Here is a 27,571-nt window from a genome sequence, read left to right as displayed (position 1 = left end):
CGAGATGTGACAAGAGCATTGACAAGTATGGCGGTACTGTGTGGTGTGAGTGAGGGACGAAGACGGTTAATATTATGGAGATGAAAGTAGGAAGACAGAGTGATATTATTTATGTGCTGTGAAGGACAGAGTGCTATCGAGAATGACACCAAGACTCTTAACCTGAGGGGAGGGTGTGACAACAGAGTTAAATGGTAAATGGCCTGTATTTATATAGCGCTTTACTAGTCCTTAAGAACCCCAAAGCGCTTTACATATCCAGTCATCCACCCATTCACACACACACATTCACACACTGGTGATGACAAGCTACATTGTAGCCACAGCCACCCTGGGGCGCACTGACAGAGGCGAGGCTGCCGGACACTGGCGCCACCGGGCCCTCTGACCACCACCACTTCACCAGTAGGCAACGGGTGAAGTGTCTTGCTCAAGGACACAACGACCGAGACTGTCCAAGCCGGGGCTCGAACCGGTTACAAGGCGAACTCCCAACTCTTGAGCCACGATCGCCCACAAAACTGAGTTATCAATGGATAACGAAAGACTGGTTGGAACTGTAGTCAGTTTTGATCTGGTGCCTATTAAAATTAATTCTGCCATTAAGTTTAAGAAAGTTGGGAGTAAACCAGACCTTGATTTCACTTAAACAGTCAGAAATGGATGTGGGTGGGAGAGTAGCTGTGGGTTTGGAGGATAGGTAGAGCTGAGTGTCATCTGCATAGCAGTGAAACTGGATGTTATGCTTCCTAAAAATATTACTTAGGGGTAGGAGATAGATGATAAAAAGTAAAGGACCCAGAGATAAGAAGTAAACCATGCGAGTACTGTACCATTGATGCCAATAGATGCTAATCTGTGAAGGAGGATGCGGTGGGAGATAGTATCGAAAGCTGCAGTAAGGTCAAGGAGAATGAGGATGGATATAAGTCCAGAATCAGCTGCAACCAAAAGATCATTGGTGACTTTTACTAGGGCTGTTTCTGTACTGTGACATGAACGGAAGCCGGACTGAAACTGTTATTTCCAATGAGATGATGATGATGAACCTGTGCAGCCACTATCTCTTCAAGAATTTTTTGCTAGGAAAGGGAGATTTGAAATTGGCCTGAAATTATTTAGATTGGAGGGATCTGAACCGTTCTTTTTCAGTATTGGAGTTATTATTGCAGTTTTAAGAGAAGAAGGAACAGAACCAGATATGAGAGAGGAGTGTACGATATTAGCAATCAGTGGGGCAAGATTTGTCGGCAGTGGATCAAGTTTACATGATGATGACTTTAAGTTAGTAATTATGGAAGATAGCTGAGTTATTGTGGGAAGTTCCAAATGGGATAGAGAGGATCACAGCTGAGAAGGACAAAAAAAAATGCAGATAGAACAATTGACCATTTCACAGGACGAGGGCAGTTGTTGATGAAGATTCTCAATCTTGGTGTAAAAAAAAAAAAAAAAAAAAAAAAAAGTCCATAAATTTGTTGCAAACTGTGGCAGAGTGTGTATGTATGGCAAAGGTATCTGGGGGTTTAACAATATTATGCAATGTAGAAAACAAAGTGCGAGTGTTTCCTTCAGCAGATTCAATAACACAGGTGTAGTAAGCAGATTTAGCATGATGAATAGCTTCTTTATAGTGTTGTATATGACTGAGATACATGTCCTTGTGAATAGTAAGTCCTGTTTTCCTGGAGAGACGTTCTAGGCAGCGTCCAGTAGCTTTAAGTTGGCGAAGTTCAGATGAGTACCATGGTGCAGAGCGAGAGAAAGAAACAGTTTGAGTTTTTTGGGGAGCCAAGGTATCTAAGAGGTTGATAAGTTCATTGTTATAGTGAGATACCAGGTCGTCTATGGAAGCTGAGGCATCAATGGTAGGTAAGTTATTAATGCCATGGGAAAGAGCTGATAGATCAATGCCCCTACTATTTCTAAAAGTAATTGAGCGGTTTAGTTTATTTTTGTATAGTGGGAGACTAGCATTGAATAAAACTAATTTATGGTCTGAAAAAGGCATGTCCAAAACAGCACAATTCTTAGGGGTGACACCAATACAGCAAACAAGATCCAAAATGTGTCCTTTGGAGTGTGTGGGAACGTCCATATATTGGTGTAAGCCAAAATTGTCCAGACAAGATATAAAATCTCTTGTGGCTGAATTTGATGTGTTGTCCATGTGGATGTTAAAATCGCGCAGCAGTAGTATATTTGGAGATAAAAGTAGGGTTTCAGCGAGAAAGTTAGAAAAATCAGTTAAAAAGTCAGAGTTGATTTTAGGTGGATGGTAAACGGCAACTGATACTGTGGGGGTTGGTCCATTAATTTGAATCAGCATGGATTCAAACGAGGAGTAGGCAGGAGCAGAAAGAGGATACCTTATACTTGCTGTTGTACAGGATCGCAAGGCCACGCCCATGTCCCGACACACGGGGCTGGCAGGTGTAAACAAATCCAAAAAAATTAAAAAATTAAAGGGTTTATATATGACTACAAATAGGGCTGTTCGATATAACGATATATATCGGATGACTATATAAAAACGCCTATCGTTTCATTTTACGCTATCGTTTGTTTCGTGGTGTTGCAAAATAAACTCTTTATGGCAATTTTTTTTTTTTTTTCACTGTTTTGATGGTCACTGTAGTGGCTAGATTCATTTCTTAAAGTTCTCTCTTTCTCTTATATTTAATATAACCACACTAGGGACGGACAAGCGCCTGTTTTTATGCGTTGTGGTTAGCAACAACGACTGTAACACCATCGCGTGTCCGCTTGTTTATGTTCCACATAAACCTTTCACAATAAAGCTCAAGATCCTGTTGAGACTTTTCAAAATAAACTGAATCACGCGAAAGAGCAGATTATTTACGGATGAAAATTAAAAAAGAGCTGCCAGGTGCTAAAAAATAAACCTTAGACTCAAACGTTAGAACGGGCTTTTCCCCGCAGCACGCCATGTAATAAATACTCACAAAGAAAACAGTGGCCATTACAACTTATGTCTAAAAATGTATAGTTTCATGCATCGGTTAAAACACTGGACTCCAGCTACATGACGCGCAGCTGGAAACACTTCCTGCAAGACGATCTGCCTGAGATTCACAGAATTTACAGAAAATGTTACATTTTTGTGATTTATATCGTTATCAGGACGATACAATTCTTATATCGGGATATGAGATTTTGGTCATATCGCACAGCCCTAACTACAAATAATCCGAACAGGTGATTGGTGTGTATCTAACCAGGTTATGTCGCCGAATGAATGAGGACAGGAGAATGAATTACACATGCGTACGTGACAATTGAGCAAAAAAGATCTGCAAGGGAATAAATATTTGAATGGAGTACAGAAAGTCTGAGAGCCTCACAGTGTTCTGATCCATTACCAGTGAACTGTCACCTGATATTGAAATTTAGTTGAATGGAAACACTTCCTCTATAGATTGATGCAAACAGACACAAATGTTTTGCTGCTTCCATGACTAATGCAGCTGAGGGAGTCGAATACCTTCAATAGCATTAATTGTAATTTTATGATCAAGGGCCTTCAGATTCGGTCTGCTCGTTGCTTATGTTGTTTCATGGTCAAAGTGCATAAAGAGCATAGCAGCATAGTGAAGGAGGTTGCATTGTGTTTGTATGACACTCACTACTTAACATGTGTCATTGTGGGGAATATGACACTATATGGACAAGCTGGCTAGCTACAAAGAGCCTTTGATTCTTGCACAGACAAAAATTCACAACAGCCAGAGAGATGGAGAGGGTGGAATCTTGAGCCCTGGTCAATCAGGTTTGACTGGTTCTTTTAGTGATCTTGTAATCAATGCACGCACACACATACAGTTATGCGTCATCGCCCTCACCCACCCTCCATTCCACCATCTTTTTCTCCCCCCTCCCACCTCATGCAGGATATTTGCCCCTCTGTGCAGAAGGTCTGCCTTTCTAGATTCCTCCATAGTTGCAGCTGATTTGGCATTAAACAAATAGATACAGGAACAGTACAACCCTGTGTATTCATTGTACACCTGAAATGTTGTTTACATTGAGACATTCTGAAAGAAGGTGATGACAGGGACTTCTTTTTATTTATTTATTTTCTTCTTAGGTCTTCCTGTCAAAGAAATCATGGCGATAGCAGTGTAGTCAGTAGTCGGCAGCGTTAGTGCTCCTATTTGCATGTCTTTATTCACTTTTTTCCTAACCAGGTAAAACCCTTATCACAAAGATGTTGTAGTAGTTTTTTGAGGTTTTGCTCAAACGGCACTGGATAAATGAACATTTTATTTTATTTGGGGGGGGATTCTTTTTAAAAATCCAACTTGTATGCACAAGTTTTTATTTCAGCTTAATGTGTGTGCCTGTCACGCTTTCTGCCATTTACAGCTTCTCTCCCCTCCTCTGCTCTCCGTTTCACCGGTCCTGCACCTTCTAAATATACAAGAGAATTCTTTAATCCACTCGGCAACAACTAGTTATATGATTGTATCTGAACTGGAAACTTTATGGGAAATGTTAAACGTAACGTGCCGGTAAATCAGAACTGAGGACCTGTTTCCTTTCACCTGTATTTCGGCTTTCCTAAATGAACTAAACATGGAACAGCAGGGAATTTAATCAGATGGATTGACCCATAATTAGGGAGGCAGAGCAGATCCACAACCAAAATCAGTATCTGAGCTACAGACTTTGGATTAAAGATGCATTGAGTCGGAAGAGTTCTGACCTACACCTGAGGACAAAGGGTTTGGCCACACTTATCCTAATCCTGGTGTGTGTTTGGCTAATTTGGGAGCGGTGAAATGTTTCATCAGTGCATAATGCATGTTGAGTAATATAAATAATGGGTGCAGGTGCAGCTGTTTCTATATTCATGGAAGAGGAGAGGTGACTGTGCGTGTCTCTCTGCATCTAGCTATCGTGTGTGTGTGTGTGTGTGTGTGTGTGTGTGTGTGATGCGTTCAACCTTCACAGAAACTCATGTGATCTTCCGGCTGACACTGATGTCATTGTTATCAAATCTAAAAAAGCAGGAACAGGCCTGGGCTTATGAATGAGCAATAGGCTAATAACATATATTTTAACTGGTTGTGGTGTACTTTATTCTCCCCCACCCTCACACGCCACACACACAGAGCCAGTATGTGAGACTTTGAGATGTTTTAATGCAGAATATATCATCAATATTTGGTCATCACCATTGGCCTCACTGTTAAGACAAAACTCTGACATATGTATTTATTGGTCACAGGTTTTATACCGTGTCCCTGATTAAAATCTGAAGCATAGATGAGCTCCATCGTTCCTATTGGATTATCAAGTAAATAATTTACTTGAGGTTTTCTGTAAAATGTGTGAGTGATTGCAGATAAGTGATCATCAGGATTCAGAGCTCACGGCCTTTTCAGTGTTATCAAACCCTCTGCTGAACTTCAGCCTTTACACGTGTATTCTACTAGGCAACGGCACCTGACACGCCCTCACATACATGTTCAAACACACGCCCACACAATGGTCACAAAGCTCTTGCACAGGTACAGTTTTTCAGAATAAACTGCTCGCTTATCAGGTTCCGCTTCAGGTTTTCCCAGGCTGCCCTCAGACTTTTAGTCCCCATACTGGACATAAAGTTGGGGTGTGTTGTTCGTGAGATATGTGGGGCACACAGTGTTTTTTACATACCCTTTAATTCCATGACAATAATTCTCACTTTTATTTTTTGCGTGCTTTGTTCTGACTTGCCTGACGTGAATCGTAAATGGTACAAGAAAGTTTGTTTTCTGTGCACAGGTTTAGAGTGGCTGATGTGGAATCAGGAAGGGTCATAAAATTTAAGAAGATATAAGCAATAATAAATGTTTAATCTAAATGTTTTATTTTTTGATGGCAGAGGTTTTCTAGGGCCCTGCTTAATTTTTATACTATCTTTATGGATGTAATAAACCCCATCAGCCTCCCCAATTGCGCTGACTCGCCCTCCTCCTTCTGCTTTGTAACTAGAGACCAGTGGTTATAAAAGCTGTCCTGTGGATCTGCTGCCTTAAACGGGGCCTATCCTTTGTTATATATGTATATACTGTTACAGTGGCACAGCCTCATACTGAAAATGGTAAAAAATTCAGATTGTGAGGTCAGCATATGTTCTCAGGCTTCAGAGTGCTCGAAAAACCCTGTTATAAGGTTTGTTTGTTCTGTTGGCTCTATATGATGTCATTGATTTCCGGTTGTTAGCACAGAAGCTCCACCCACTTGTTGTTCCGTTTGCAAAGGGGAGCCGATCTGAAGAAAATTATTCACACTCATACAGAGCCAAGAGTTAAACTGTCTGAAATCAGGCTTGTAAAGGAGGATTTATTTGCACATATGCTAATCTTGTTATCTTTGGCCCTGTTTTAATGTGTGCGTCCATTATTGTAACATAAGGGGAGATATAATAAGCCTTTGTGCCCCTCGCAGCCCTCAAAATGTTTAATTCCCTCTCACCACATTCATTTAACTCATCCACCCACCCATCCTTTCTCCTCCTCCCTCTCTCCCCATGGCCCCTGACTATAGTTTCAGTGTTGTGTTGGTACCAGGCCACATTTACACCCCACTCTAAACATCTCCTTTGTTTGTTTTTTTTGGTCTGTCATTCTTGCAGATTTCTCCTCCTCATGTTGGGACAGAGCGCTGCTTATGTGTTACTCCTCTATCTCATTCCCTCCATTAAATAAGATTATTCAATCTTTGAGTTTTCTTTCTGAAGTGTTGAACCATTCTCATCTTATCATGAGAGGCTAGTCTGAGCTTATGATCTCCATGAGCTTTGGCTTGAAGTTTGGGGGTTGGGGTTTAAAAAAAGGCCTCAAAGGATTTCTGGTGGTTTAGAATATATGTTGTGAGTATATGTAAGCTTGCTGTATGCCCATTGTATAAGACAGAACAGTAATGCCAGGTCTTAAGTGTCCTGCTTCTTTATAATGCAGTCAATAGGTGTCATTCTTGATGTTCTAATGGGTGAAAGTCATATCAACATTGCAGGCATACTACCCATTGTCTCTCTTAAGGCCTGTGGTGTGTACATAGGCACTCCTCCATAGATACAACTGAAGATGGACAATCAGTTACTGACCTCCCTGAAATGTATGAAAGCGAGTAAACAAACAAAACAAACTTATAAACATCGGTGCCAAGGTTGCACATCTAATCTTGGACACTTTTAAACCCGACCCTTCCTGGCCGCCAGAGATTCTACGCGGCGCGGAGAACAACAAAGTACGGGCCGCTCATCCGAGGCGCAGAACAAAGAAGCGCCGGGGGAAACGCGCTGGTATTAGGAACAGACTGAGACAGCAGGCGCATCGCGCACCACTGCCCAGTGTCCTACTGGCCAATGTACAATCCATGGAGAACAAGCTCGACGACCTAAGAGCAAGGGTCACCTTCCAACGTGACATGAGGGACTGCAACATTCTGTGCTTCACGGAGACATGGCTGACCCCCACCGTGCCGGACCAGGCCGTAACTCCGTCGGATTCATTCTTTGTGCTCCGCGCGGACAGAACGGCAGAGTCAAACAAAACCAAAGGTGGGGGAGTGTGTTTCATGGTAAACAGAAAGTGGTGTGATGCCAGGAGCATTTCTACTCTCTCCAGCGGCTGCTCGCCACATCTGGAGTTCCTGAGCATTAAGTGCCGCCCTTTCTATCTGCCCCGTGAGTTCACCTTGGTCATCGCCACGGCGGTCTACATCCCACCCCAAGCGGACACAGGTATGGCTTTGTCCGAATTACATGATGTGCTGAGCTCGCTTCAAAACAAGGACCCGGGCGCAGCCCTCATTGTAGCAGGAGACTTTAACAAAGCGAACCTCAGACAAGTCATGCCAAACTTTTACCAGCATGTCTCGTGTCCAACGAGAGGGGATCGAATTTTGGATCACTGCTACACGCCATACAAGCAGGGCTACAAAGCTGTCTCACACCCGGCTTTTGGGAAGTCTGACCACAACGCCATCTTCCTCATCCCCCAGTATAAACAAAGCATACGGAGGGAAGAAGTAACCACGAGGGAGGTAAAACGGTGGACTGCCCAATCAGAAGCTACGCTACAGGACGCACTCAACTACGTCGACTGGGACATGTTCAGAGCATGCGCAGTCGACATCAACGAGTTTACGGAAGTAGCTGTATGCTTCGTCAATATGCTAGCGGAGGAGATTATCCCCACTGCGAGAGTCACCACATTCCCAAACCAGAAACCGTGGATGGACAGATCGATCCGCACTGCAGTAAACGCCAGGACCGCCTCCTACAACGCGGGTCTCGCCACTGGCGATATGAGCGCCTACAAAGCGGCCTCATACGGCGCGCGGCGCGCGGTGAGAGATGCCAAATGCCGGTACCGGGAACGTGTGGAGTCCCATTTCCACCAGGGTGACACACGGAGTATGTGGCACGGACTACGCACCATTACGGACTACAAAGCCAGGGACACTGCGCTGATCAACGCTGACTCTGCATTCACCAACGAGCTGAATCAGTTCTACGCCCGTTTCGAGGTTAGCCAGGCGGCTAATGCTATCTACCGCCTGACTACCGAGGACAGTGACGTCATCAGCGAGAGACCGGTGACCAGCATCGCGGAGCATGACGTCCGAGCGGCACTGAGGAGAGTGAACACAAGGAAAGCGGCGGGGCCAGACGGCATCACCGGACGTCTGCTGCGCTGCTGTGCTGACCAGCTAGCAGGTGTGTTCACTTACATCTTCAACGAGTCTCTGGCGAAGTCTGTGGTCCCCACATGCTTCAAAAGATCCACCATCATCCCTGTGCCCAAGAACCGCAAACCCTCATCCCTGAACGATTACCGGCCAGTTGCACTGACCTCGGTAGTAATGAAGGTGTTTGAGAGGCTGCTGAAGAACATCATCTCCTCCTCCATCCCAGACACCACAGATCCGCTGCAGTTCGCCTACAGATCCAACAGATCCACAGAGGATGCCATCGCCCACGTCCTACACACCACTCTCAGCCATGTGGACAAACAGGGTAACTATGTGCGAATGCTGTTTGTTGATTACAGTTCAGCGTTTAACACAATAGTGCCCTGCAGACTGTTCACAAAGCTGAGGGATCTGGGACTTAACAGCCGTCTGTGTGCATGGGTGTTGGACTTCCTCACTGGCAGAACTCAGGTGGTGAGGGTGGGCAGGTGCTTCTCCAACAGCATCACCATCAATACAGGAGCACCTCAGGGATGTGTCCTCTCGCCACTGCTCTACTCCCTCTACACTTCAGACTGTGTGGCCACCCATGGCTCCAACACCATTGTGAAGTTTGCTGACGACACAGTGGTGTTGGGTGCCATCTCCAACAACGATGAGACGGCCTACATGGATGAAGTGAAGAATCTGGCATCGTGGTGCCAGGACAACCACCTCCAGCTGAACGTCGGCAAGACCAAGGAGCTGGTGGTGGATTTCAGAAGGGGTCAGCACAGAGACTACAAGCCCATTATCATCAATGGAGCTCCAGTGGAGAGGGTGCAGTCCTTCAAGTATCTTGGTGTCCACATCTCCTCAGACCTGACATGGGCTGCCCACATTCAGGTCCAGACCAAAAAGGCTAGGCAGCGCCTGTATCACCTACGACAACTGAGGAAGTTCAGGGTCTCCCCAAAGATCCTCAGGATTTTCTATACAGGCGCTGTGGAGAGCATCCTCGCACAGAACATGACATCGTGGTTTGGGAACAGCTGTGTGAAGGACCAAAAAGCTCTCCAGAGAGTGATCCGTACAGCAGAACGCTGCTGCAGGATTGCTCTCCCCCCGCTTCAGGACACCTACACCAGGAGATGCCGGACTAGAGCAGCGCAGATACTGAAGGACCCGTCCCATCCTGGCAACAAACTGTTCCAACTTCTGCAATCTGGTAGAAGGTTCCGCATCTTCCGGGCAAGGACAGAGAGACTCAAGAGGAGCTTCTATCCCCAAGCCATCCGTGCCCTAAACACACACACCCGCCCTCTCACATCATCTATAATTGACTGAGACAGGACTCTTCCAGACACTAAACCAACGCACAATGTACATTTCAATTCCTTTAATTTTAAATATGTTTATATTGTCTATCCTGTAAAATAGTCAGATGTCTATTCATATTAATGTACAGAATTCACCTGCTTGCTGCTACTACTGCACATTCACCCAATGTGTGTGTGTGTGTGTATGTGTGTGTATGTGTATATGTGTGTATGTATGTATACTTCCTCTACACCCCCCCCCCCCCCCCCCCCCAATTTTTTTGCACATGTCGAGGAGCATGTCAGGCTACATTTCACTGTGTGTTATACTTGTATAACTATGCATGTGACAAATAAAGAGCCTTGAACCTTGAGTGGAGGAGAAAAGGCACTGGGGTTGAAGTGTTAATCAGGAGATTAGCGCAGCTTTGTTGCTTAGTCCCAACCCTCTTTGAACCTTTACCTGAGTAAAACTAATTTGCATTACATACATTTGATTCCTATAGTTAAGCCACAAGTATTTTAACCAAAGTGGAAAATCAGTACAGTTTGAGTACAAAGCAAAGAGGAACTCTGAGTTGGCTTGTGACTGCTGTTCCTCTTTGGTTAAACAGCGATCAGCTTCACCACACTCTCATGATGGGGTTTAGAGCTTCTGATGTGACTGTATCTGTCCTCATGCAATGAGTAGAATTCCTAATACTGCCATGCTCCTTTTAGGGGTGGACACTGGGAATCATCTCCCTCTAGCAACTCTATATTTAAAAATTGTTTTGGTTTTGGGCAGTCTTAGTGCTGGTATGTGAGGTTAACTTTTGGCTGTAGTGCCAAGTTATCGACTAATGCTAGAAAGCTTGGTTAGCAACGCACAGATGCACATAACTGCTAATTAGTGCTAAGTAACAGAGTGTGTAACTATAGTATGTTATTAATCTTTGAGTCTGTGTCACACAGAGCCATATTATTTCTATAATTCTACTAAAAACCCAAAACACTGTGGATACGTCCAGCTCGCTGAGACCAAATGGGGAAAGTCAAAGAAAACAGTCTCTTAAATATACATAGCGATGTTTAGTTGAAAATTTCATTTCACAGTTTACTGTGAACCAACCAATATTTAGATATACTGGTTTTACAGCATCCATGGTATGAACATTGGTCTACAAGTATGCTCAAGTATGTAATTTCCTCCTTCACTTCCTGGTGGAACTTAATGTTAATTTTGCCTTGAAATCGTCACCCACCAACACTAAATGGCTCAATTTTTTTTTTTTTACTTAATGTATTCTTGTCTTTGGATGGGGTTTTGACTTAAACTAAGTAAACAGATTTCTTTGTGGATGCAGATGTCGTTAACATTTTTAAGGTTTTGTGTACCATAAAATTACTACCCCTCAGTGCTTGTTAGAAATTGTTATGAATACAATAAAACTACAAGCAGATTCATTAATCATGGATGAAAAATGAGAGAACAAAACTGGATTGTATGAAGTTATAGTTTTGGTATTTGTTCAAGTCCTAATGTGTGAAAGTTTGGGTTATTAGAGTTGATGCATGTCTCTTTTTCGGTGCTCTGTTTAAAATTTATGTGATTAACAAATGTCTAGATATTAGGGATGTCTTTCCTTAAGTGGAAAAGTAGAACCACAAAGAGACGCCACATCTCTTCATAGTTTTCAGTTGCATTCCGAAAGACTGTTGTGGTTTCACTGTGTTGTTTCAGACTAATTTAAAGTAGGTCGCTTGCAGCCTAGATGGGGGTTTTGTTTATTTGTTTCAGGTAAATGGCACATATGTTTTATTTGCTTGAGGGAAACCATATTTGCTTGCTCAATGGCAACAGGACCTGTGATCTTTTTTTTTAGTCTGCCACGAGAAATAAGGCGATTGATATCAAATACACAACAAAGGAAATTGCGCAGTCTGCACTGAGAGTACTTATCATTTAAGTGTGTACACGTATCAAGTGTGAGGGGCATTCTTGTCAATGTTAAAAGAATAATGTAAAATTCACTTTGTTTTTCTGTCTAAAAGATACAGTTTAAAGGTGAGGTCATTTAGCTATAAATAATAGTGACCACTCTGTTAATTGCTGAATTGCTTCCTGTCTTGGTTATTCCAAGTCAGGTGTGCAAACAAAGCGAAATTTGGCGACTTGTTAGATGAACAGCCTGAGGGACACCTTGTAACTATGGCGCTGTGGCTTTAAATTTCCCTAATAGCTATTGTTTTTGTTTTGTATTACTATGCAAAACCTCAAAGGCTCACCTTGGCACACTCTTACTGTCGCTGCTCTTTCCTGTGTCACAGAAATGTCCTTTGTTGGCTACCAAGCTGCCATGTGACGCCTCTCAAAAGTGAATGTTAAAGCCGTTGATGGCTTCGCACATTTTGCTTTTGCTATCATAAAAGGTAATCATTACAGTTGGTTTAGTGAAGTTTTATCCTCATTTACACCTTCAGTGCTTAAAGATTACTGGTGAATAACTCCAGGAAAAGTCATCAGACTATCCATGTTATTGATTTGATGTTTCATGGTTAAACAAGACAAATTTCATGTCTTGACTTCATTTGCGTCTTAAGACTGAACACTGTTGTTCTGATCTAAATTGAATTCTTATTTAACAGTAGCAATGATAAGTATAACTGAACTAAATAGCAGTTATTTACTAGTATAGGGTTGTGTGTTTCACCTTACAAAAGGGGGGGAAAAAAATACCAAGTGTTCCGAGTATGTAACTGTCAGAACTGCCGAGTACTACACCTTTCTTTCACATCCTAAGTAATTTAGTGTCAAACAGGACAAAAGAACTTGAGACTTTCCACATTATTCTTAAATTTGGTTTGGTACATGCCCATTGCACAAATTTGACCGCTTTAGTTTGACTGTTTTGTATCACGCTTGTCCTGTTCATCTAGCCTGTTGATGCTGTTCCATTTTATTGCCAAGAAGAAGAAGCAAACAGACACAACATGAATGTAATGTTGTTTGTTGATGACGTTAATAGCAAGTCTGTCATCCACTCACTTTGTTTGCAAGTTTGAGATTAGCATGTACTTTATGCTGGCAGCAGGAAGTTTGATGTTATCTCTTGTTTAGCAGCTGGTTTTGAGCTATTAAACAAACATGAAATGCTGTTATTTTATTCCATAACTTCTCATATCGATTGATCAGATGTTTTGTAAACAGCTTAAATTACACTTTTGTAAGAGTAAAGATTACTGTTATATATATATATGTATATATGTATATATGTATGTGTGTGTATGTATATATATATATATATATATATATATATATATATATATATATATATATATATATATATATATATATATATATATATATATATATATATATATATATATATATATATATATATGTATATATATATATATATGTATATATATATATATGTGTATATATATATATATGTGTATATATATATATGTGTGTGTGTGTGTGTGTGTGTGTGTGTGTGTGTGTGTGTGTACACACACACACACATGTAATTTATTAATTAGGGGTGCAACAACACTCGTATCGATATTGAACCGTTCGATACAGTGCTTTCGGTTCGGTACGCATATGTATTGAACAATACAAAATTTTCTGTTGAGCGCTCAGTGGATCTTCGTTCGACTACTCCGCCTAGGCTGCACTGTCAAGCGCAGATCCACTGAGCTAGCAAGACAGAAGCTAAGCTCGTTGCAACATGGCTACTGCCTCAACGCTACCCGAAACTGAAGCTGTGTCCCAAAACGTCGGCTGCATCCTTTGGAGGACCCGGCCTTCGCGGTCTACGTGGGCCGGGGTCCTTCACAGACATGGACAAAAGTAAAACAGTATCTCGGATGTACCACGCAATGCTCAATTGGTGGGAACTAGTGCGTTAGTGCAGTTAGCTTCTTAACGTGTTGACGCCGTCCAGCCCCACGCACGGGGCGATCCGCGGTAACTCGTTAACGGAGATTTGCCGCATTATGGTGTTAATGTCATTTTAACGAGATTAACGCTGACAGCACTAGTGGGAACACAATGAATATGACTGCACATTAACACCGACATCATCCTAGTGCAAGACAAGTGGAAGCAGACAAAAACAACAAGCACGCATGCTACAAACTTTACCCGAGTCATTTAGACAGCCATGATTCTCCGTATGGGGACCTGATATGTTTAATATGCTGCTGAGAATATAGCGTATAGTATAGCTTTTATTTTGGAAAGAGCCATTTCTCTGTAATAAACTCTCTTTTCCAAAGATGAGTGATTTCTCGATCAGATTTATTATTTTGTTGTTTCAGCAACATTAAATTTAAAAACTGTACTTTTGAGTTAAAATATATATTTATAATTGTAATAAATGGCAAATCACCAAAAAATGTTCATGCCTTTTTATCGAAAAAATATCGAACCGTGACACCAAAGTATCGAACCAATCCAAACCGTGAATTTTGTGTATCGTTGCACCCCTAATATACATGTGTATATTTATACAGAATTTCTCTTTTTCAGTATAAAGTTGACTTGGGTTTACTGATCTTACAAAAATGATGACTTGAATCTCAACTGGAGGATTGAAACTAAAAGATCCTCTGCTGCTCTAATGCGAGCATTGTTCCTGTGTACTTATATGTTTGTGGTGTGTGGTGCTGAGTTCCACAGTGGGTATGATTTATTGTTAGGGGGTTATGTAATAGAGGGTTCACATGTAGGGTTTGTGTACTGTCTTTACTAAAAACAATTTACTTTAAAGCGGTATGTGAAGGTTTGAATGTATTTGTCAAGGCATGAACGTGAGGTGTGTGTTTGCATTACCTGCTGACCGAGACTTGAACAGGTAATATTATATTTATTTTAAAAGTTGGTAAATATTGATGCATATTTAGTGAGGTTTTGCTTAGTAACCAGATGAATGAGTATCTGCCTGCTTTTTGGGGGGATTTTTAAGCTACTTTCATGAAAATGCAGGTAGTATTTTTTTACGTTTTGGGGAGCTGGGTGTCATTTATGTTTTTCAAGCACAGTTTTTGTTTAGTTTTTGGTTTCTTTTTTTCACATCAGACTTGCTGTCTAAAATCATCTGTAAAAGCCCAGTTGAGTCAAAAATCTAACACATTGTTAGTTCCTGCACACTGGGCGTGACTCTGATCACCTGTTCTCTGTACTGAGTCCTTCTGCAAGCCGCTTTGCAGCCCACATCAACCCCAGTTCCTCAATTTCATGCTTTTTGTGACTTGGCCATTGTCATTTCTTTTTCTTTTTCCCTCTGAGGGTATCCTGGTGCTGATCTCCCTGATTTTTGGCTTTCCATGAATGTACATGAGAGGTTCCCAGAACAGAGCGACACCAAAGCTTTGAACATTTAAAAAAGAAAAGGGGAAAGAATTGTTTATTTCCTGACCTTTTGTATTTATTTCTAGCACAAACAAATACAGGCTCTGTAAACCTGCAGCAGCTTATCCAGGATCACTAACCTCATCCTTGCCAAAAATAGGCCGCAGATCCTCCCATTTTAATGAAAATCTGGTGGAAAATTTACATTCGCAGTAATGGCCACCCTCACCCTGAGCTCACCACACCTGCAGGGTTCACTGACAGAACAAGGCCTGAGTCACATTTATTCGATCATATGTATAAAGTGGGACGAGGTAGAGCTCAATAAACATTGCATTGCTCACTGTTTCACGTAGGCCATGGCTGCTGCAGATACAGAGGGTGTGTCTGTTTATTGCTTTCGCCATTACGTACGTGTGTGTGTGTGTGTGTGTGTGTGTGTGTGTGTGAGATTTTTTTTTTTAAAAATGGAGGCGTGGTAGCAGCTATAAGCTGTTAGTTTCTGCTTCTAATTAGCGTCACGAGTATTCTCATATCTGAACCACATTGGTCATAACCACCAACTTCTTTATGAAACTGGCTTAAAGGATTTGGCTTGTTTATAATATTTCTGCTGTTTTAATTTAAAAAAAAAAAACAAAAAAAAACTGTGGAAGGTTGTTACCGGCTGTAAATTCACAGATACGATGATTTATTGTAATATAAAATAAGGCGCGAGCGAGAGTCACGAAGATGAGAATGTGAAAATCAAGTTAAAGAAACATTGAGCTCTGCTAGTTCAGGGTGAGCTACAACTTCAACACTATTCTCTCAGGATGAGTATGGTGTGATAATGGGGGGAGGGGGTGTAGCGTTGCCTCTGTAGGTGTTGAATTGCCAAGGCGATGTTAGTAACAAACCATAGGAGGCCTTATGTGTGACTCCAACCAGCTGATGAATATTTCACCTGACTGACGTGGGCTGTCGATCAGAACAGGGCGTTAATCCGACAATTCCCAGAGCTGACTTCATACAAACAGAATGTAACTTGACATGCATTCTAATTTTTTTATGAAGGCCGCAAGGATAATCTGCCCACAGTCTACTGCATGAAGACTTGGCAGGTGGCTTTAAAAGGCCAAGCTGCTCTTATTTTCATGGGAAAGAGCTAATGTATCTTTTTGTGGGTTTTTGTCCGTTTGTTGCTTAGTGCAGTTTTGCATAAATCAATTAATTTGACTAATCAAGGCTTTGTTGACAGAACATCAGTCTATCACAGACCTTTTTGTCCTTTTTTTTTTCTTTTTCCTTTTTTATTTCTTTGTCATGTGACCTCTTGTTGTTTGCATTTTGCATCTTGATTAATTAAAAAAACAAAAACAAAACAAAAACAAAAAAAAAAATATTACGCAAGCCTATCAGTCATTAATTGGCTCCATCTCATATAAGGTAGAAGAGATATCAATATCAGATGGTTATGTGCTGTGTCACAATTTGGCTCTGGCAAAATATTCAAGAATGGTGTGATGAAGACCACAGGACACATGTTTATTCTTTATAATGAAGATAATGAAGAGGGCGATCGTGGCTCAAGAGTTGGGAGTTTCCCCTTGTAATCGGAAGGTTGCCGGTTCGAGCCCCAGCTCGGACAGTCTCGGTCGTTGTGTTTTTGCGCAAGACACTTCACCTACCACCTACTGGTGATGGCCAGAGGGGCCGATGGCGCAATATGGCAGCCTCGCTTCTGTCAGTCTGCCCCAGGGAAGCTGTGGCTACAACTGCAGCTTGCCTCCACCAGTGTGTGAATGGGTGGATAGGTGTGTAAAGCGCTTTGGGGTCCCTAGGGGGGACTAGTAAAAGCGCTATACAAATACAGGCCATTTACCATTTCTTTAAAAGTAAATGATGCACTACACAAAACATCTGTTGTGCTTTTATAAATCTTCAGCACTGTGTCTGCATTAGCTACAGCTCATCTTTGGATGTCAGTAATCAGAGGACAAATCTGATCAGCAAAACACTCAGATGGTTTTGGACTCCTTGCATATTCATATCACCTGCTGTCATCATTATCCACATGGCTTCTCTCCAGTTGCAACAGCTGTGCCTTCAGTGCCTTTTTAAATAAGAATTATGTAAACATATGTTTGAGTCATTTGTATTGCGTATTGTATTACATTTATATCTGCATTTCCTTCTGTGTAGCAGAACACAAACTAAACATCAAACCAAAGTAATGACTGACTGTCAGTGTTCCAATATGTGATAGCATGATCCTTTGTTGGAGATGTCCAGCGATACAAAACGATTTGAAGGTTGAAAGCATTATGGTATATGTCACACGTGACTGTAACCATTAAAACCCGGTTTATGGGGCTGAGGTAAAAGGGCAAAGGGCAGATGGGCCATAATTGTCAAAAAGACTGACTCCTGTTCTATTTATATATCTTTAATGAGACATAGCCTATGTAATAGGTACTATATTGTGCAGCTGTCTACCTGTTTTGCATAAGCCACGCACTATAAATATGTGTATCTGTCTTTCTCCATCTGTGGTTGGCTTAGGCCATTTTAATAATAAATTATACTTGCTAATGGCATCCTTTTTTCTTTTCTTCTTTTTTTTTTCTCAGACTCTGAGAGCGAGAAATAAAGCCAATAAACAGATCGAAGGAGAAAGGGCACAGCAGACGACAGAGGCGAAAGACGAGGATGAGCGTGACCCATACAGCCTCTGCAGCTCTGTGGACCTCGATAAGGTGTGTGCGTGTTTTGAGACGGGGCTAATATGCGATCAAATGAAGAGTGCGTCTTTTCTGCATCTTTTTTTGAGTCAATGTGTGCTTTTGCTGAAATTATGCAGCAATCGATCAGACACTGGAAACAAAAGGTGGAGGATGACCTAACAAGTGTATTTGCTTACCCGTGACGGGGTAGGTGAACAGCCATCTGGTTATTCACCCTGCTTCATCTGTTTGCAGATTGCATGATTTCCCACACTGCCAGACACAAGCATGTACAAAACAGAAGACAAAGCAGCATTGCTGAACTCCTAAATCTAAGCCAGTGCTGAAAGTCTAGACTCAAAATGGTGCAGGTGTTTTTTATATGTTCATACTAGAAGAATTTGTCCCTGCGTGCTGAAATCTACCTTCAAGCACACACAGTCAGACATTCATTTAAACTATGCTCGTGATGGTGCAGTTTGACACGTGTTTTTCCACTTTAACAGGCTCAGCACCACAATGACAGATTCAACCAGTCTGTCTCGCTCTCTCTGCTGCCAGGCAACGCTTTATTGAACGAGACCCATGACTCTTGACTTCACACACTTAAGTTTTGCAAGGCCGGTTTCAAACACCAGTGTTTTTGTGACACAGGGATCTGTCAGTTTAAGCCCTTCATTCTGAGGGTTTGCTTCTTCCAGTAACTTGAATCCTGATGCTCGGACACTCCCTTCACACATCTCAAACATGGGTAACTGTACCCATGTGCAACACTCATGCAGTTTCTGCGCTATGCAAAATGTTGTTATTATCACCAGCACACTTGTCATGTGCTAGCCTTCCTCATTTAAAAAAAAGAAAAAGGCCCGCTTTTTGTTTTCAAACTGGTTAAGCTGGATCGTAGCCGCTTTAATGTCCTGGTTGTTCGATACTCACCTTTACTCAAGCTAAATCAGTCCGTCCACATTTGCAAGCTGCGTAACACCAGGAATCTGAAGCATGTCTTCACACTTGGCTTGGCTTTGTTCACCTGTTATTAAACACAGAAACCGGTTTCTGTATCTTTTCTTATGCAAGCAAAGCACCACTGTAAATTTTCAGACTTCTTGATATTTAGAGTAAATGTTGAGCTTGGGGCTTTATATAACCAGCAAATGCTAGCTGGATTGTCTTTTTTTTTTTTTTTTTTTTAAGTCATCCCAGTATATCCATCAGTAGGTTACACTCAGTGACTGTACAAGTATAAAATGCAATGTTTTCTACTGTCATTGGTTCCACTTCAATATGACAACAGTGGAATTTAATGTGATCTTCCAGCTTTTTTCTTTTTTTCTTTTTGTGTGAAATCACTTGTTTGTGGGAAGCTCCTTGCAGCATGTGACAAACACAATTTCACTTCTTTCTTTTTCTTGTTATATACAAGACGGTGTTGTAAAAATTAAACTTTCTCTTTGTATCTCTAAGAGTTTGTCTGCAATCACATTTTCTGTTTTAAAGGTTTTTGACTTTAACATTTCTTTACTTTATTGTGCACATTTATTATGTATTTTTCATCGATATGGTTTTGGTTAAAGAAACAACCAAACTTTGTTATGGCAAAGAGAAGCTTCTATTTTCTACTGGCATTGTTTCATTATTCATGTGTGAGAGACGACTGTAAAATGTGTTTTGTATGTCAATTACTGCAGTGAGAAGTAGCAGAAAAGGCAGATTTTCATTCGCTTGGCAGGTGTTCATAAGTCGATCTGCATATGGGCAGATTATGTAAACATGTAACGTCAACGTGTTGACAGATACTTGTGCCTGGTGTGTTCACAGCTCTGATGCAATTCTACCAACTAATTTCCCCCAAAATAAATAAAACAACACGCTGATTTTAATAAATCCAAACCCGAAGGTGTGCTTGTGTATATAGTATACCAGAGATGCATACAATTGAATGGATGTGAGCTTTCTCAATGAGTTAAACTGCCTCGGGTGATGCCAGTGTTAGTTGGGACTTAAGCATACAAATCAAAAAATAAAATAAAGATAGATATGCAGAGAAGTGTGGGGATGACTGCAAGTGAGCTTACCAGAACCTCACCCTCGGGATTAAATCAAGTTAGACGTTTGCTTTTCGAGTAATTTACAGTTGATGCCAAGAAACGGAGAGCATGTGAGACAGAAGATGCAGCATCTCTGGTTTTGCTTTGTTTTTTGGCTCCCCCCTTATTTAAAGTTGAACTTTGTAGTCGTATCAGCAGCTAATCTGTGGATAGCTTAAAGTATTTTTATTTTTTTTGCAGTTCACAGCTGTATTTATGCCTTGAATGAGCAGGGGTAATAAAGAACAGAGATGGTAGTGTTCCAGCGCAGCGCTTCTTCAGGGTCGCTAGCTCCATTAAAACAATGTGATATGTGTCCGGTAGCTAAACAGTCTGCTGCAGTAAACAGCCAACACATGATTAATTGCCGCACACGGAACAGTAAAGGTCCGGTGATTGTGCCTGATGTCATGATAGGGGTGTCTCTCACACACACAGTCATCATCACATGGTCACTAAGCATCATTTTGTGACTAATCACAGGAAAGTGTCAGGGTTAAGAGGAAAATTAAGATTAAAGAGTGGACTTGCTGCTTCTCTTTCACTCTTCTCAACTCACACCAGTGGGGCCATAAGGTCAAGTTCTGACTCAGGACTCCTTCCCACCCTGTTTCCTTACCAGAATGATTCCACCCCATATTTCCAAATGTTATAGTGTGAAACCTGACAGTCTTCGCATCACACACCATGGCAGCCCATTTCCTGTGTGGCTGTAAACACAGGGAACTTGTGAAAAGCTTGTAAAAGCTTTCACTTAGACTTAAGTAAACCTGCAAATGCACACGCACGCAACAAGCAAATTTCACATGCAACACTTCCTGGTCTGACCAGTCCTTGGAGCAGTATAGTTTTTACCTCTATGCTGCCACCTGCTGGAGAAGTTTTGTTTTACTTTTTGGATTTTTTTTCCCCCCCCCCCTCCTCGTGTATAGAGAACGGGTTTTACTCATTTCATTTCGTTGTACTTCTGCAGGATTTGGTGGACTGGCGGAAGCCCCTGGCATGGCAGGTGGGCCACCTCAGAGAGAAATATGATGCGTGGGTACACCAACCAGTTGACAGACCTATCAGACTGTTTGGAAACCCCATCATGGAGGCCATCACTAAAACTTCTTGGTAAGAAAGGAAGCTTGAAGAAAAATTAGCCATTTATCAGATAAGAACATACATTCAGTTTTGCAGGCTTGGCAATCACTCGTGCAACATTTTCACAGAATTTTACTGTTATTTATTAAGTTTATATTTATATATCAACCAGCTGGAGGTGAGGGACCCGAGACAGGACAAAAGAGACACTGCTGAAGAGAGCTAGAGATTAATAATTCCTAATGACTAATACACTAGCAGTTTATAAACATACAGGGAGTGAAAAGAGAAGCTTGGACCCATTGCAGCATAACTAAGAGAGAATTCAGGTTCACCTGATCCAACCCTAATTATGCTTTATCAAAGCCTGATTTTAAAGTATAGAGGATGTCTGTCTCCTAAATTCAAACTGGGAGCTGGTTCCATGGAAGACAGGCCTGAAAGCTCTGGGCTCTGCCTCCCATTCTACTTCTAAATACTGTAGGAACCAGACATAAGCCCGCAGTCCGAATGTGAAGTGCTCTAGTATACAGGTACAATGGTCCAGCCTAGAACTAATAAATCACGAACTAGTTTTTCAGTATTACTCTGAGACAGGATGTTTCTGTGTTTGCAGGTATTGCACAAATACAAGAAAAGTGTCCTGCATACTTGTTTGTTGTGGTCTTTGAAGGATACATCCTGGTTTAAAAAAAATAAACAAATAAAATAACTCCAAGTTTCCTCAGTATTACTGGAGGCCAAGCAATTACTGAGGGAAAGTAAATGGAAACATTTATGCAATGGTTTCCGCAAATCATTGTGTGTAATGGCCACACGATGAGGGCTCTGATGTAAAGAATATTTCCCACCTTGAAAATTCTGTCGGCAGTTCTGTGATTGCCAAAGGATAAGCAAACACATCTGCTTCAGTGGCGTGATCAAAGATTGAATTATAATGAAAAGTGCAATTTTATAAATGTATGCAATTTTATGCTTGTTCAGCCTACCTCTGCAAGCTACTTTGCAACCCACCTTCACCTGAGGTTCCAGTCATTTCCGATTTAACCAGTGTCACACCTGTGGTCACGTCCTGCTCTCTCTTTTTCCTGTTTTGATGCATCGTGGACAAAGCCATACACCAGGGGTGTCAAAAATAATGCCCAGGGGCCAGAAATGGCCCAGCAAAGGCTCCAGTCGGGCCAGCTTGACAACTTTGTGAAATATGAAGAAGTGCATAGATTTTGTATTTTTAAAAGATTTACAACTTTTTCCTATTGATGAAGGACCCCATATTCATACTACACCAAAGTAATTAAGTAATAGATTAACAATTAAATGATAAAGTTCCTGTTTATTTTTGTTTCTTTTTTATTTATTATTATTATTATTATTATTATTTTATTATCTACTACAGAAATCCCTTTCTATACCAGAAGGGGAAATAAAACAACGTAGTACAACAAAATGTTTTTTATAATTACTGGAAAGTCTGGACTGAGAACGTTTCCTGTAACTTTACCTCATGTCGTTCACCATTCTGGCCCAGTTCAGATTAATGGCCCACATCGTAAACTGAATACACTGTCCTCTAGTAACAGAGTGAGAGCGTGAACTAATGCTTACACTCTCTTGCTTTCAGGTATTGGGTACCTATTGTGTGGCTCCCTATTGTGTTTTATCTGAGCTGGCACTGCTATACCACCCTGGCACAGGGCACCACCAGGCTAGCCCTCACTTCAGGTAACTCACACACACCTGTGTTTGTGCCACAGTCACTTGTGTTTTCATTTTCATTTGTGTGTCCACATTTCTGTTTGAGCCATCTATAGCCGAGCATGTGTGTGTTCCCAGGCTTCTCTATCCCTATCCACAAGTACTTTTTCCCTGTCCTCTTTATGATGGGCTGGTTCTTGTGGTCATTCATCGAGTACTGCATCCATCGCTTCGTCTTTCACATGAATCCACCAGCTCATAACTACTACCTCATCACGCTACACTTCCTCCTGCATGGACAGCACCATAAGGTATGAACAACCACTGCTGAGGTCACAGCTGTGAGTCATCAAAGCAATATTTTTTTTGTTTAAAATCATCCTTTATGGCACCAGCTGAGGTGGTAATCTTATATTGCAGGGAGGAGGGGGGCCGCAAACGTCGTCCTGTTTCCAAATACTTTTATGAACTGAATACATATCAAGTATAAGTAGTTACGGATGTGCAAATATTGTAAGTTAAATTATTGTAACATTAACCACAGTATAGTTTAAGCCACAGGGGGAAACTGATTTAGCTTAGCTTAATAAAGAGTTAAAATAAACAATGCAGAAGCAGTGTGTGGGGAAAAATGCTGTTCATCTCAGTTTCTGTTTTACTAGGTTGTAAAATTAGAGTATTTTTTTATTAGCTTCTTCTATGTAAAACCTTATAACTGATAGTCGGTGTAATTAGGAAATGTGATGTTTTTCCTGTAGAAGCTATAAAAGTCGCACTACAAAATCTCACAAACCCCCCGATTCCAAAGATTCTGGGACTATCTATAAGCTGTAAATAAAAAAACACAATACAATGATTTTTCAAATCTTACTAATCCATATTTTATTCACAAAAACAAACATTAGAAAAATATTGTAATATTCAGACTCTAATCTGAGTTTGACGGCAGCAACAAGTTGTTGGGAGAGGCTGAGGAAAATGCTGTGAAAGATATCGCCACTTGCTGATCATTTTTGAATTACTGTCTGATGAATACCTGTGATGGCTTTTTGTTGCGGGGGGGAAAAAGGACATAAAATGGCCACTGTACATAAATCTTTTTATTTATTTTCTCTCTCCAGTCTCCGTTTGACGGCTCTCGGCTGGTCTTCCCTCCCGGCCTCGCCTCCTTAGTAGTGGCGGTCTTCTACATGTCCATCCATTGCGTGCTCCCAGACATCCTCGGAGTATGCGTGTTTGTCGGTGGGCTGGGCGGCTACGTCGTATACGATATGATCCACTACTACCTTCACTATGGCTCTCCGAAGAAAGGCTCATATCTGTACAGCCTGAAGGCCTACCACGTCAAACACCACTTCGAGCACCAGAGATCAGGTGAGGATTACATTTGCTAACGGCCTTAGAAGAAATATGGTTTTGTTTTTTCTTTCTTTTTCTGATGGGGATCTTTATTTTTCTCACCAGGTTTCGGGATCACCACCACATTCTGGGACCACCCCTTCAACACAACCATCCCTGATGAAAAATTCTGACATGGAAACGGCTCCCCCGAAGGGCCACAGGACTTGTCAACCACCCTCTTTTAGCCCCCAGCCTGCCTTCTCCAACCATCCCAACTCCTTATTTACATCTCTGCAGCCATATAACTTCCACAGACTAGGAGGAACTTCAGGGCCACTGCATCCAGTCCATTAATACTCTGTGTAACACATTAACCAGCACCACAATATTACCTTAAGCTCAGTCACCTGGGTGTGTGTCAACCTGCCTGCACTATTTACTCACTGTGATCATTTCCACTAAGATGTGAGGGCTTTCAGTGCCATTTTTTCCTTCTACTACTTCTTCTTCTGTTTTCATTTAAGAAATCTGCCCCCTGTGCTTTACCAACACCAACCTATCACCTGATCACCACTCAGAATGTCGCCGCATACAGCTGGGAGGGGGCCGTGGAGAGAAAAATCTCTTTTGTGATGCATGTGGTCAATTTGAATTAGATTTAATCTTTTAGTCTAAAATCATACAGGGGGACAACTGTGATTAAAATTACTAATCTGACAGCACAATGCTCACACAGCTCACAAACGCACACTGTTCAAGAGGTAACAGGAAGTGATAGATGGTAGGTGAATGTTGAAGACGGGTGGAGCGGAGGGGGTGAGAGATGATTAGAAAGAGTGCATGTGAGAGAGAAAGTGTGACAGAGATTGAGAGAGAGTACGCTAACTATTTAATCTACTGAGGAAAAAGGCTTCTTCCCGCCTTCGCATCATCTACAGCTTACATATTCCTCGTCACTGTCACTTTTCTCTGCTACGCTGCTATAAACTGTTGCGCTGCTAACAAATCACAAAAGTTCCCTCCACCACATTTGGGTTCGCTTGATTTAAGAAGCAGCCGTGCCTGGAAAACCTTCAGTTTCACATTTGTTTTTGCTGAGATACGTTTAACTTATTATCACCAAATCTGCAGGAGTGAGTTTATACTGTAGGAGGCTAATTCCATGTACTGTTAATGTGATGTAAAAGCAGAGTTCAGAATGTCTGAAACCCCTGTGGAGATATATTTTTGCAAGTCTGTAATATTTCCATCTTTTTATTTTTTTCCTCATTAATAATTCAACAAAGATGTAAAAATAATATTTTGTATGAAGCTTTGTACAGTAGAGGAGATTCTTTAATCGCACAGTCTTCATTTTGTCAGGTTGACTATATGTTAGAGAGTGAGTGTGGTTGTCAGGGTGACGGGGGACAAATCTGAAGGCATGAAGCCAGGCTGTCTGATTTCCTGCTGTGGGGATCTTGGGGTCAAAGGTCACAGATTTTTGGAAGTGTTATTTTCTAAAAGTAATCTTGACATAGAGATTACTTCCTTTTAAAGGGGACCTATAATGCAACTTCTAACACCATGTTTCAAGTGTAGCTTGGTATGACTCACACGTCAAACTAATGCTTATTTACATTATACTAACAAACCATCTTAGCTCTCTTATCCCCTCCTCTTAAAGCCAACTTTCTTCTGATTGGATGCCTCTCAGAGCTGTGTTCCTTAGTTGAATATATATAAGGGATATCTGCTCTCTATGACATCATACAGAGCCAGGAGTAAAGGAAAGCTATCTGAAACTTGAATGTTTAGGGTAGTTTGAAGCCTGAGCTTCTGTCTCATGGATCACTTGCACATGGGTACGAACCTCTGTAACGGCACAAATATTACAGAAAATTAGGAAAAGCATAATAGGACGACTTTAAAGTCGGTGGTTTATTTTGGCCCTGCAGACCCTCCCTAGGATGACGATAAATCAACAAATCTGACTTTACAGCAGGAAGTCTTGACACTGACTGGTGGATCCGCAAAATGTCTCCTGAAAAATGCCCGACAACGCCGATAAGTGAAGTAGAACAAACTTAATTCGCACTCTTTACATGAATAACTGAAGAACAGTAAGAACATACTGCTGCTGCAGGAAATTTATTTTTTATCTACTTTTCTAGCTTGAATAAATACTTCCACTTATAAAAGTGTACATACAGCTGTATGTAATCTAATCCATCTGAGTTTTAACCATTCAAGAAGATTTGTAATGCAGAACCTTAACACCATTTATACTCCTCTTTTTTAAAAAATAAATAAATAATTGTTTCATTTATTTTTATACAAATTCTCTGCAGCAATAACAGTGAAGTGTAAACCTAAAGAGGGCTGAGGGACCCCAAAATGTTTCCACTATGACGAGATGAGTGGATTTATTAACTGATTTAGCACCAAAATGTGTCATTGTCTACAAATATCTGTTGATCTTTAGCTGTGATTATGATGATTATGAATGTTCAAGACTTTGTGCAGAAAGCATTAACTCATCAAAAAGAACCTAAAGAATGTTTTTAATGTCTGTTATGCTGATGGTTCTAATAATAATGATAAGACATGATGCTGCTAGGCAAAGTGAAATGATTCCACTTGTTGGAGTTAAATTAAAAAAAAAAAAAAACCGATCTTATTTATGTATATTTATATGGTAAGAATGGAAAAACAGCAAATATGATTCTAACTTGTGAAATTTTTCTCTTGTGCTAAATTTTGCAGCAAAAAGAAAAATTCCTAAATTTGTTTACTTTCATGTCTTAACTTTTGTTTTGGAATTTTTAAGTCCATGCAAATGCAAAGGTATTTGTAAATAAATATCTGTATATTTCTGATGTTGGCCTGTCCAGTTTTTTATTTTTATTCGCTGATTGTGGTGGCTTCCATTCTGCAACCGTGATGCGTGATGATGGATGATGACTTTAAATTACATTGTAAGAGATGAAGGGTGGAGTATTTGAATCTTTTAATCTTATATTTTAAAAACTGAGGTGTTGCTTTTGCCTCTGAATGTAGAGATGTTTTGGGGGGGTTCAAAAGACTTTCAATGTGACGTGGTTGTTCATGTCAGCGGTCACAGTAAAATATCTGGATCCCTTTGAGCTAAAAGAAAAGCAAAAGTAACTCAAAGTCCTTACAGTCAAGGTTTGCAGGCGAGCATCTCCGAATGCACAACACATCAAGCCCTGAAGCAGAACAGCACGCAGTCTTTCTGTTCCTCCGGTCAGCTGTGAACAGGAAACTGTGGTTGTAATTCAGAGGCTCACAAAAGCTGTACACCAAAAGGGT

General features: G+C 41.2%; 1 protein-coding gene across 1 annotated transcript in view; it reads left to right on the top strand.

Annotated features, from left to right (window-relative positions):
• The window catches only part of fa2h (fatty acid 2-hydroxylase), a 40,007-nt gene extending 12,890 nt beyond the window's left edge, over positions 1-27,117 (top strand). Inside the window, exons 2-7 of the mRNA XM_085464552.1 lie at positions 17,958-18,083; positions 21,111-21,253; positions 22,845-22,945; positions 23,057-23,229; positions 24,040-24,292; positions 24,383-27,117. Of these exons, the coding sequence (XP_085320678.1) occupies positions 17,958-18,083; positions 21,111-21,253; positions 22,845-22,945; positions 23,057-23,229; positions 24,040-24,292; positions 24,383-24,450 (864 nt within the window). The 3' untranslated portion in view covers positions 24,451-27,117. The remainder of the gene's footprint in view (positions 1-17,957; positions 18,084-21,110; positions 21,254-22,844; positions 22,946-23,056; positions 23,230-24,039; positions 24,293-24,382) is intronic.
• The last annotated feature ends 454 nt before the right edge of the window (positions 27,118-27,571 follow it).

The sequence above is a fragment of the Copadichromis virginalis genome, linkage group LG7 (assembly GCF_057382275.1).
Source record: "Copadichromis virginalis isolate Kocher_CV1m ecotype Utaka linkage group LG7, C_Virginalis_male_GT1.1, whole genome shotgun sequence".
Lineage (NCBI taxonomy): Eukaryota > Metazoa > Chordata > Actinopteri > Cichliformes > Cichlidae > Copadichromis > Copadichromis virginalis.
Note: the sequence above shows the minus strand (reverse complement) of the source record. Positions and strands in the feature narration are given on the sequence as shown.